General features: G+C 40.0%; 1 protein-coding gene across 1 annotated transcript in view; it reads left to right on the top strand.

Moving 5' to 3' along the window:
- MYO3A (myosin IIIA) overlaps positions 1-13,261 on the top strand; it is a 261,495-nt gene that overhangs the window by 217,742 nt on the left and 30,492 nt on the right. Inside the window, exons 28-31 of the mRNA XM_011963820.1 lie at positions 1,309-1,471; positions 3,011-3,134; positions 6,243-7,137; positions 9,295-9,439. Coding sequence (XP_011819210.1) covers positions 1,309-1,471; positions 3,011-3,134; positions 6,243-7,137; positions 9,295-9,439 — 1,327 coding nt within the window. The remainder of the gene's footprint in view (positions 1-1,308; positions 1,472-3,010; positions 3,135-6,242; positions 7,138-9,294; positions 9,440-13,261) is intronic.

The raw sequence follows: 13,261 nt of genomic DNA, 5'->3' as shown, positions 1-13,261 counted from the left end.
CTCGTAGATGATAAATTTCAAAAAGATGAATTTTATCAAGCTAAAATCTCATGATTTATAGTCTGAAATACATGCCTAACTTCAAATGGAGTTTTAACTTGTAAAACGGCCTTTTGCAGTTATAGTTCCGCATGATATTTAAGTAGCATTTTAAAGCTATTTGTATTTTTCCACTTCACCTTTTCCAACTCATTAACATGGATAGAAAGTATTAATATAGGAATATTTCTAATGTCATGCAAAAAGGAATGATGACCTTTTTAAACAGAATGAATTTTAAATGAATTGTCAACAGCAGAATGGACTAAATGTATTAACATCTAGAGTCCTGTAGAAATTAAAACTGAATTAAATCAAACCTGTAACACAAATGTGTTTGCCCATGGTGCCAAGCTTTTGAGTAATGGAACGCTGAGAGAATTCTACAGTCAGGGTTATCAGGTCTCATGACTCAGCCATAAAATTTGAATTTAAGTGACTTTCTTGACGGATTCAATAAACTCTTTGAGATGACTTTTATTAGGAAATTTAACCATTAAAAGGAAAACAAAACAAAACAAATACAAGCTTTTCAATATCTTGGAGGAAGGGAGAACGAAACTGAGAAATGTTAGATGAGAACACGCCAAGCCTTCAGGCTCCTCCCTTGCTCCAATTGATGTTGATTTTAGAATAATCAAAAGTCAGCCCTGCTTTCTCCATGGCAGCCTTTGGGTCCAGTGAGAACATTGTTAATTAAATCTGCCTGGGGCCCTCTCTCTGCCGTATTCTCTTCACTGACAACACTACCAGCCCCAAAGGACAACGACCCTGCCTTGTTCATCTCTGTATCCCCAACAGATACGTACCGGTAACAGGTCTCAATAAACATTAGATGAATGAACTAATGGAACTATAATTCTGTCCTCTACTTTGTAATTAGATTTATTAAGATTTTTTAATTTGGGAAATATAGTTGCCTTTGAAAAATAAAAAGCATACAAATTAGCTCAGCCCAGAATATACGATGCTAGAAACTTTGCTAAAAGAGCTCAACATCCTCCACTCTTACTGTCTCATCCAACAAAACCTAGTTACCTGTTGTAAATAAACAGTATGGTTGTCACCTTCTGCATTTCTTCTCAAAGAAATGTTTTCTTCAAGCATAAAAATCTGTACTGTCATAATGACATCTAGGGCAAAGAAGCAAAAGACAGTGATTTCAAAAATCTCAGGCAATTTAGAATGTGTTCTGTTCTTCAAAGCATAGCACACAACTGCTTCAAATCTGTGTGCCATGGTTCTTTGTATTCTATTTTAATTTTTCAGGTGTTCCTTAAATATTATCACGTGGAACAGTTAAATCTAATGCAAAAGGAAGCTATTGACAAGCTTATTTTGATTCAAGCTTGTGTCAGAGCATTCTTGTGTTCAAGAAGATACCAAAAAATACAGGAGAAAAGGAAGGAAAGTGCTATAATAATACAGTCAGGTAATCTCTTTGACATATTTAGATATGGTCATAAAATCAAATCTTATAATACTTCTTACAGGCAAACCTCCAATTCTTATGTAGCTTTTGTGTTTAATTCCAGACTCTGTTGCTTTGATACTTTTGCTATATTAAATCTAAGTCAAATTGTTTTAGTGATTGACACTTTTAATATTTGGATAAATGCTTTGTCTTAAATAATTTAATTTTTAACTTTTCTGTCAAGAATTAATGAAATACAACTGACCTATTGTGGAAGATATAGCAAATGATTAATTATAGATCTCAAGAATCATATTATTATAGCTCATTGGACAATAAGATTCTTTTCTACTTTATTCCAAAGGTTACACTTGCCATAATTTTTGACAACTTAAATCTTATTTTGTTAAAGGGCATCCATTTATTTCTATTAACTGTAGGGAAATAATATTTATAACCATACTTTATTTCATAAACTTTTATTAAGCTGTATTAATAGACTTTGGATTTTGCTTTCTACTTTTCCATAAGAAACGAAATTTAGATAGAGCTTGTCACAGCTTAGTATGCTCTCTTTCAAAATGTTTTCACTGGACACTTAGAGAAAAAAATGTATTTTGCTTTTTAACCTGATATACACACACACTACAAGCACTGCGTTCTGATATTTTTAATTCTAGTCTATTCCATTTCATTTTTATATGCTAGATTTGGCCTACTACATTAATTTTATGATCCACTAATGGTTTGCAGCCTGCATTCTGAAGAACACTAATATCGTGGGCAGAGGAGTTGACTGACATTCAAGAGATTAACATTCCAGTCCCCGTTCTGTCAATCAGCAATGAGTCATCATCATCTCTTTTTGTATTTTAAGCCCTTAACTTCTCACTGAGAAATCAAAATGCAAACCCAGTAATTTGGGCTTTAATCCTTTATCTGCAATTTCAAAATTTATAAAGCTCTGACAAAAAGGTTCTTCATAGTGCTTTTGGCAGTGAAACATAGCAATGTGATAATGAGGTTATTTACAGTGCTTTGCTCACCCAACTTAGTAAGAATATTCTGTTTTTCTGAAGAAATAGTCATTGATTATTGGGTGCTGCCCTGATATAGGGAATGTTACAGAATATATATTTGCTCTGTATTAACTTTCTAAAACTTAAACAAAAATTAATCTGAATTCTCAAATATATCATCTGATCATCTGAAATATATCTGGCCAAAATATATGAAACACATAACAAAAAAGGAAAATGATTATTACCAAATTTTAAGCAAATGAGCACACTTTGTCATCAACTTTACTTGTCTCTATTATTTTGGTTTCATTTTAGTACTCTTCTTAGTATGAAAGTTACTTTAGTTATTATTGCTGTAGCTTGCTATGTAGACGAATCTTGTTAATGAATCACATTAAGTGAACCTGTTCTATTTGGCATTTTAATTTTATTTTTCTCTTTGACATCAATGGTCAAAACCACTGTTTCTACTCACTAAAGTAATTTTCTTTTATTTCCTTATGATTAACACTACTATGGGCTTTATATGTTTCAGCTGCAAGAGGACACCTTGTCAGGAAACAAAGAAAAGAAATTGTTAACGTGAAAAGCACAGCAGTAACAACCATTCAGACTTCTGATCAAGAATTCGACTACCAGAAAAACTTTGAAAATACAAGGTATAATGATGTTCATTCTTAAAGCATTGTAACATACAGATTTTTCAGATCTGTAAGGTCATAGAATAATGTTCACAGCCTTTCTCATACTAGCCAGCTTCCTGATACTGACACATCAAATGTCAGTGAACACCCAGAGGCTACTTTTGTATTCTCTATCCTATTTTGGAGTTATTTCTCAAAATTTTTCTTCATTGGCTTCTACCAGATTGCTTTCTGTAATTCTACTCCTAATTCGGAGGGTTCTTTGCTAATATGTCCTCCAAACCCCACATTTCAATCCTCATCCATATCTAAATGTGTCCCTGGGCTCTCTCATTCATTCCAGTGACTTTAAGAGCCAATATGCCATTGGCCCCTACATCATAATCACCAGCTTCCTTTCTTCTTCTGAGCCCTCATGTCTATACTTCCAAGTGCATGTTAGCAAACCACTTACTCACTTATTCAGCAGGCTTTATACTGGGCAGTGGGAACACATAGATACGTGAAGCAAAATCCTTATCCTCAAATGTCTTACAGTATTACAGGAAAAAAATGACAGACAAACACATCCCTCTTGTAAAATGTGCTAACTCAGCTATAAAAATAGGCAAAGGGTACACTGGGGGCAAGGAGGAGGGAACCCTGCCTTGGTTGGTAGTGGTTAGGGAAAGGGAAAAATATCCACATTTTGCCCAAGAGGTGAAACTTGAATTGATCAAACTGAGTACATGGTCATCCAGGGAGATAAAGATCATTCCAGCCCCAACGCTAGTCTCCTTGTTTTTAACATCAAAACTGGCCATAGAAAGGGTGAAGGAATGAAACAGAAGAAGAGGTGGCTTCCTGGCTTCCTTCTTTCCCCACACACCCACATCTAATGTTCTCTTCACCCACCGCTATTCTCTCCTGCCAATAGTGGTCTCATAAATGATCTCATAGAAACTTCTCTGCCACCTCTCCCCTTCACCTTCACCCACACACTTGCTGGATCCCTCAGGCCAACCTCATTTCCTTATTTGAAAAACAGGAATGTTCATCTGAAGTTTGGAGACATTGGGTGTTTTAAGTTTTTGTGTATTCTGAGACCTACATATATGCTCTTTGTCTTTGCTTGTGAGGATCCAAATGATTTGTTTCTCTTTGTTACTGGCTATAAAACAGTTCAGCAAACTTCCAAACATCACAGGCCTGCCTCAGGAGCAGAAGGCTGGATGATACCTGTGACTCTTGTACATCAGTCTGGAGGTTGAGAGAAATGTAAACTGGCTGCAAATGGAAGAAAGATGGACTAATTGTACTACTTCTAGAAATTACTGCTTGTAGATATCACATCTAATAAGGAAGTGTGATGTTCAATTACATACCCATTTGCTACCACCTTTCTTCTGAGGATACCAGGAATTAGCTTTCAATGTAGCAGATACTTATTAAGCATCTACTGCACACAAGATCTACTTCAGGGTACATGAGTGTGAGTAAGAAACTCTGGTCTCTGCGGTCTGGGATGGAGAATTTGACATTTATTGGGCTCTCATAGGAGGTGGATCACAAAGTCAGACATAAAAGCAGTACAGGCAGAAAGTCAAGGGAAGCTTTTAGAGAGGAAGGTTAGGGAAGGGAGAGGCAGGTGGGCCTGACCACTGCCAGAGATCTGCGGGCCTGGACTCCCTCCCTCTGCCACTTCTGACTTTCCTATTCCCTCAGCTACCAGAAGCCCTTGTTTTCACTTAACCCTTCCCTGTCAGAGCCCCTGACCTGTGACCTAGAATACCACAGCAGGGAGCTGGAGAAAGACCCAGGCCGGCAGGGCTCTCCGGCAGATGTCAGAAGAGATCGACAGTCCTCCTCATGCTGGAGCTCTGAAGGGCCGATCTTCAGAAGTACCCATCATTGCACATGGTCCTCAGCCAGCCGCAGCACAGGGTGGAGTCACCTGAGCCTAGACGTATAACTGATGTGGGAATTTCAGCAGTGTGTACAAGTCTTCACAAGTGAAATGCATTTAAAGGATCAAAACTAACTTATAAATTGATTTTTTGGAATGCAGTCAGTTAGAGACTGCACGCATATCTTCTCTCATCAGTTGTATTTTGAATAAATGTAAGCATTCTCAGAGAGGTCAGTATTATGGAGGAATTCAAAATACTAGCATAGCGATTCATCAAAATCATGGGCATCTCTGGTGCCCTACCTAGTTTTTTGACTGATCCTAGCAGGATTCTGTTATGCCTCCTGTATTAGCCTAGGGATACCATAGTAATTCTAGTCCTAGGAAGTGGCCAATAGAATTAGAAAAATGGAATCCCGGTAGCTTTTTCCAGATTTGACTCAAAGAACAGTCAGACTTCACAAACAGATCACAAAAGACCCAGACTCTCACATGGGTTTCTGGGCTGAGATGAAAAGTTTGGTGCAAAAGCCCTCCAAGTAGCAATGAGAAGTGTTAGCATATCAAGGTGTCATTGTACAACATTTTTATTCCATCTTAACCTTTTTCTTGGCGGTATTGCTCTTGGCTAGAAAAAAAAAAAATACAGAGAAGACCTTATCTTCAAGTGAAGGGAAATCATTTTGGAAGGATATTAGCAAAGTAGCAACTGTGAAATTTTGGTCACCATATTACGTGATCATGAACCGTAGTGAGGACATTGCTTTTCCTTTAATTTTATAAGGTAGTTCCTCAGATCAGTAAACTGAGTGCTTATTAAAGTACAGTATGTCAGTCAAGTGAACATACCCTGCTTACTGGTATCAAACTTAGGTATATTTTTCACAGCATCTCACTACTAAAGTACTTTGTTTTGAAAAGGATATATTTTGAAAATTCTAATGAGATTAGAATTTTGATATCTCATTAAATGAAAAGATGGTTATTCATATGCTAGGATATTTCTCACTCTGAGTTGAATCTGGTTTTCTCATTATTTGAGCAGTTATCACAGTTGTCACCAGAGAGAACATTCTGGAAAGCACTTGATTAATGTGACTTGAGACATTTTAATTTTGAGCTTTCTTTGTTCCTTTTGCCTTTCTCCCACCAGTATCTAGCATATAGCTATTGCCAAAAGAAGTAATAAGCCCCAGTTTAGTACTGTATATTCAAAGATAATATATTTTACACAGGGAATCTTTCGTGAAGAAACAAGCAGAAAATGCAGTCTCTGCTAATGAAAGATTCATTTCAGCTCCAAATAATAAAGGAAGTGTATCAGTAGTGAAGACTTCCACTTTCAAACCTGAAGAGGAAACCACCAATGCTGTGGAGAATAACAACAGAGGGTATCAGACTCCAAAAAAAATGAATAATGTGTATGAAGAAGAGGTTAAGCAAGAATTCTACCTTGTAGGGCCAGAAGTAAGCCCCAAACAGAAGTCTATCAAAGACCTGGAAGAGAACAGCAAGCTAACGAAAGTAGAGAAAGAGGAAGCTATGATCCAGAGTTACTGTCAGAGGTACACAGAGGAGAGGAATTGTGAAGAGTCAAAAGCAGCATATCCAGAAAGGAAGGCCATATCGGAAAGGCCAAGCTACCCAGTGCCTTGGTTAGCTGAAAATGAGACTTCCTTTAAAAAAATTTTGGAACCTACACTTAGCCAAAGGTCAATTTATCAAAATGCAAATAGCACAGAAAAAGAAAAGAAGACATCTGTAGTTACCCAGAGTGCACCGATATGCAGCCAGGAGGGAGGCAGAAGCCATCTGAGGCATGAGGCAGTCAAAGAGAGGCAAGCTGAACCGGTGACACAGGCCCAGGAGGAAGAAGATAAAGCAGCGGTATTCATTCAGAGCAAATACCGGGGTTACAAGAGAAGGCAGCAGTTGAGGAAGGACAAGATGTCATCTTTTAAGCATCAGAGGATTGTGACAACACCAACAGAAGTAGCAAGAAACACTCATAATTTGTATTCCTATCCCACAAAACATGAGGAAACCAATAATATCAAGATGAAGGATAACAAAGACTCGAAAGCAACTTCAGAAAGAGAAGCATGGGATTTGGCAATTTTTTCAAAACAGGTATGTGAATAAATGAATTTATTTACTAATAAAAGTCCCTGGGAACTATAAAATAACTGAATTAAACACATAATTAATAACTGGTAAATTGTTTCATCTGTGTTGATGGGCCCGCAAACATTTTTAATAAAATGTCTCAAGGATTGTGCTATTCAAATAACCAGGAGCTTTTAACCCAATTTACTATGGTAACATTAGTATAAAATATGATAGAAACCTCATGTAGTCGTGATACTAGACATTGGTTTATACAGCTTACTAAAATGCTGAGGCTCGACACTGAAAAGTTTGATGTATCTGTGAGATCTTTAATTAGAGCTAAAAAAAAAAAGGCGTTTTAAGTTTTCTAAATCCTCCAAAGTTTATGCTTTCTCCCTTTCACAAATTTGAGAAGACATAATTAGGTATCAGATTTTGATAGGTAGCCACACCAAAGCATATACAGTGATGAAAGTCTGCACGTCACATCGTGACAGTGAACCAACAGTCATGGAAAATAAGGAATCACAAAGAAAAACCGCAGAGAAAAGTTCCCTCCTGGAGAATATCTCACGCCAGTCGTAGGTGTGTTTCAGCTATTTCTAGAGAGGAGCATAGGAAGCAACAGGTTTTAGGGCTTCTCATGGGTATACATGCAATTTATCTCTGATTCATACAATTTATCTCTGATACATACAATTTATCTCTGATATATAACAATTTGTCTCTGATAAATTGGTGCTATGGAAAGATTGCAAGAACCAACTTCTGTAAATACCAATTCCAGTTCCTCCTTTCTCTTTCTAGGCATTTGACCTTCATAAAAATCACTTTATGTGTTAGCACTGTTATTTTCTCTTGTGTAAAATGAAGAGTTTTAACTAGATGATCTCTAAAATACATGAATTTCCAGAGTAATCAATGGTGTATGAAGTAATAAAAGAAATATCATAATGGGTTAGTTCCAAGAAGGACTGTCTAATATTCCTGAGTCCCTCAACTCCCCTTTTTGTATCTGACAGTGGCTGAGCCTATGCAAAACACAATAATTGCACTTGGACCCTTCCTTAGTGTGAGAGGTGTGACCCAGACATCTCCAACTTCTGGTTGTCAGTGGAGATCTGCCTTTTTTTAATTTACCCATCCCCTTCCTACTCTTGTTAAGCATATGGAAATAATGAGTTTAACAAACATACAGTTCTCACTCCAAACACCAAATCAGGGATTAGAGCTCAGACCTGCTATGCCACGGAGACATGAGATGTAGAATTACCAAGACATCTACTTGGAGCTGGCCAGTAACGCCATGGGAGTAAATTCACTGGTCCATGGAACAAATCTAGAGGCTGTCCCAGCGGGAGCCTCACACTCAACCCAGCAGGACAGCCGTGTTATCAGAGCCAGGATGCAGACAGAACAGAGGTCGGGGGCAGAATGGAAAGAGAAACCAGAATAGAGCAGCCCTGAAATCAGGCTAAAAATACTGGAAAGAAAAGGAAGGAGGTTTACACAATCAAAGGCAGCAGAGGGGTCCTCAGGACAGAAGCAGAAAGGCAAACACAGCAGAGTGGCAACGCTGGAAGCCAGATCTCAGAAACCTGGGAAGGAGTCAATCAGAACAGAATTCTGCATGTAGCGTGACGTGCTTGGCAGTTTTTAAAGAAAAATGTGGGCTGGGTGCGGTGACTCACGTCTGTAATCCCAGCACTTTCGGAGGCCGAGGCGGGCGGATCACGAGGTCAGGAGATCAAGACCATCCTAGCTAACACGGTGAAACCTCGTCTCTACTAAAAATACAAAAAATTAGCCGGGAGTGGTGGCTGGCGCCTGTAGTCCCAGCTACTCAGGAGGCTGAGGCAGGAGAATGGCGTGAACCTGGGAGGCGGATCTTGCAGTGAGCCGAGATTGCACCACTGCACTCCAGCCTGGATGACAGAGCTAGACTCAGTCTAAAAAACAAAAAAAGGAAAAATGTGAGAGGGCAGGTATTCAGAGCACAAGGCGGGAAGGTTGTCAGGTGAGGACTTTATCAGACCTGGTGCAACAGACAGGGTGGGCCCTGGAGAGGAACACGAGAGTCCTCAAAAGTGCTGGTAAGGCATTTCCCAGCCCCCAGTGCCTGTAGAACTCTCTGTATTCTTTTCCTTGATTTAACCTGACACATGATCTTCTTTTTAGATATCAAAGTTATCTGAAGAATATTTCATTCTGCAGAAAAAATTGAATGAAATGATTTTGTCACAGCAACTGAAGCCACTTTATCTGGGTGTCTCACACCATAAGCCAATTAATAGAGGAGTTTCTTCTCAGCAGTGCCTCTCAGGTAAAAATCAGTAGAGTTAGAACCTCCTGAAGGGGAAGGAAATGCCAGATACTTTGTTTATTAGTTTCCCACCATTATTCTACGGCAGATTTGAGGAGCCTGTGTTCTGTCTTGGGAGAACCTTTATTTCATTTCTTACATGGAAATACACTTTTTTTTAGGATGTTCTACCCACTTTCTACCTTTTCTGACTTCATTCCCCTCCATTTTTTATGTTTTTCTTTTTTCATTTTAACTAGAACTTGGCATATGACACCAGAAGGGAATAAAAAAGGGTGGTATAGAAAGGGGGCCCAGCAGGAGGCAAATTTGATAGGAGAGAGCAAAAATAGAAATAGGAAGATTTCTATTTCCTTTGTCAACAACTGCAGCCTTGAGTATAGCATGTGGAAGGTGTAAAATCCCATTATACAAGAAATATTGTTATTGAACTCTTCTCTAGTCAACCTATTATACTAAACTGGTGAGGAATTCAATCTCAATAATTTTCAGATCTCCCTCTCCCCAGAGCTGTGCAAAGGTTTTATGGCCTTGCACACCACCAAAAGATCAGGCACAGCCTGTAGTCTCTGAACATTTGTCCATGAAGTTACTGTTGGGACACTCATGGCTCCAACTGGCCTCCACGAGACATTGAAGTTGGGAGGTCTGGCTGCTCCCACACCCTGCAGGTGGCACCTCGACTGTGGGAGTCTGGAGCCTCATATTGTCCATGCCCACTCCAGGCAGCCATTCTCTGCAGTCTTAGCACCTTCCCCAGGAGCTGTCACTGTAAAGTTCAGGAGTCCTACAACTTTGAACCCTGCTGACCTCTGCCCAGAAGAATCTGCATGTATTTTCCCTGGCTTTCTTGGAGGCCCTCCGCAATCTTGCTGCCCCACTCAGGGATCCCTGACATCATCTCTGCAATAAGTTTGGCTCTTACCAAAGACAGGAAGAGCCACTGACCTCATGCAACTTCTAATTTCTTCCCTGAAAAAATCTCTAAGGCAGAAATATGCTAAGATGCACTTGGCTATTTGCCTGATATGAGAGGAAGGAGAAATACCTTAATGTTTTCATCAATTATTCTGCCACATCGTTTTCACGTCAAGAATTGCGGTGAAACTGACCACAAATGGCTCTTTGGTGCCCTTCATTCCTGCTACTCTCCTGCTCTCTGGCCCTGTCTGAGAACCTTCTGCTGTGAAGAAGAGAAACTAGCAAATCAGAGCCCAGAGGCCCATTCATTTGGCTGCTGCAATGGCCTGTGCCCAGGGGGCATGCTGGCAGGGTAGGAGCTGAGGGAAGGCCTGGGCTTCTGGTTCCCTCATGGTTCCAGAAGTGACAGCACTGGTGAGTGTGGAGCAGAGAGGAACAGGTGGTGTGGAGAAGCAAGGAAGCCAGGCAGCTCACCCCAGGCCGCTGATGTAAAGGAGAGGTACAAATGGGAGGCAGTGTCCTGGGAGGAAGTAGAGGTCGCAACCAAGATTTTCACTTTTGAACATCTCAGGAACTTTAAACAAGCATGAAAAGCAGCAGAATTTTATGAGAAAGTCAAATTAGTTCACCTTATTCTTTTTTGTTTGTTTGTTTGTTTTTGTTGAGACAGAGCCTCGCTCTGTCGTCCAAGCTGGAGTGCAGTGGCGCAATCTCATCTCACTGCAACCTCTACCTCCTGGAGTCAAGCGATTCTCCTGCCTTAACATCCTGAGTAGCTGGGAATACAGGCACAGGCCACCACGCCTGGCTAATTTTTCTGTATTTTTGGTAGAGATGAGGTTTCGTCATGTTAGGCGGGCTGGTCTCAAACTCTGACCTCAGGTGATCCGCCCGCCTCTGCCTCCCAAAATACTGGGATTACAGGCGTGAGTCACCGCGCCTGGCCGAGTTCACCTTATTCTTGAGTCTTTCATTTTTTTTGTGTACTTAAGAAGAATATTAGAAATCAATTCTTAGCTTACATGGAGAGGATTATAGCTCAGAAATATTTCTTTAGCCCTTTGGGTTTAGAGGGAGAATCTCTTTTTGTTCTCTGCACACATGGAGAAGCTTCATATTATACTACCCTTGTTTAAGGCTAAATTGGCAAACATCTGAATTGTCCCATGTCCTAGAGAGTAGCAGAGAAAGTACCTGAGAGAGGGCCTGATGTGGCCTAATGACCCAGGGGTATCTGTGTGGATCTGACAACCCAGAACCCAAGAGTAAGGGGGACAGTGGGAGATGCAGTTCAGCTACCAGAGACCAGACAGGGCAAGTTATTCAGCAGATGCCAGTGACCAGCTACGAGTGGCTGCAGAACAGATGTGGCCCCTCCCCACTAGTGCCATGAAGCTGCCAAAAGTGCCCTACGCCAATCCCCGACTTACATGTGGCAGGACAGAGAGGAAAAGGGAAGGCTGAATGTAAGCCGTCAATGCTCTTAGTGTCTATTTAGTCATTTTAGGTTTCTGACCCTAATCTAAAGTGACTAAATCTACTCAGAAGACATTACGAATTTAGAATTTAGCTAGAATTTGTTAAAAATAATTTAATACTAGAAAGTAGAAATGAGCACCATGATAAATTAAAGTTTTAAGTGTGTTAATTTTTTTGTATATCTGAATTGTACATTGTAAAAAATGTTTTAAAAATCTGAGTGCACTGTAGGAATTGAACTTGAGAGCCATGAAGAGAAAAGGGGAAGGCCAGCGAGAGATGATGGTAGCTAGGATGAGGTAGTGGCCAAGAAGGCAGTTTAAAGCAATGGTTAGTTTGTAGATTACAAAGGATTTGGTAATTGGTTGCACAGGAAAAGGGGCATGCCGGGGTCTCTAACATGATCAGCTAGTATCATGGTGGATGGTGGTATGTCATTACCTGAGATGGGAAAGATTAATAACGAGCAGGAGTATGCATTCAATTTGGGCTGTGTTAAGTATGAGAAGCCTTTGATGAATTGGGACCACCACTAAGTAGGCAGTTGGACACATATGGGGTAACTGAAGCCATGGAGGAAAGGGAAACTCCAGGAAATTTACCTACACTGAGAAGAGAAGACAGCCTAGTGGAAGAGTCTGGACATGTGCAGGTCAGGTAGAGAAGAACCAGGAAAGAGGAGCGACCAGAGATGGGGAGGGCAGCCAGGGAGCCTAGACCCTCCGAAACCAAGGGAAGAGGGTCTTAGAGGATCTTGTGCAGAAGGATTCAGACAGAACAAGTCAGAAGGGAACCATAAAACATTCATTAAATTTCCTATTCATTAACAATTACTTACTGAATTCTTCAAATCTTATTTAAATATTAGAATAGAGACAGACGGAAAGGGTGAATGCAGTACTGGGGTACTTTGGGGGCAGATTCATCCCAGTGTTTGTGGATATAATCTGTGTTCACATACTTTAACAATTTTTGTTTTCTTAAAAAAAAAATCCTTGAGTAGCTTATAAAAGTTCATTGTAAAATATAGTTCAAAGAACTAAAACAGACAATTGGGCCAGATATTGCTTAGCTAATATTTAATCCCTGTGACAGAACCAGTTTCTTTCCACATCCCAAAGATGTGCATGTTAGGTGAACTGGCATGTCTACATGGTCCCAGTGACAGAGTGTGTGTGTGTCTGAGTGTGCCCTGCAATGGAATGGCATCTTGTCCAGCCTTGCACCCTGAATTTCCAGTAGAGGCTCCAGCCATCCATGACTCTGAACTATAACAATTGGGTAAAATTTTTTCTTACTTGTTTTTCTTAATCTTTCTTTCTTTCTATTTTTTTTTTTTTTTTTTCCTGAGACAGAGTCTTGCTCTGTCTCCCAGGCTGGAACGCAATGGCGTGATCTCGGCTCACCACAACCTCCACAACC

Source organism: Colobus angolensis, unplaced genomic scaffold (assembly GCF_000951035.1).
Source record: "Colobus angolensis palliatus isolate OR3802 unplaced genomic scaffold, Cang.pa_1.0 Scaffold63, whole genome shotgun sequence".
Lineage (NCBI taxonomy): Eukaryota > Metazoa > Chordata > Mammalia > Primates > Cercopithecidae > Colobus > Colobus angolensis.
Note: the sequence above shows the minus strand (reverse complement) of the source record. Positions and strands in the feature narration are given on the sequence as shown.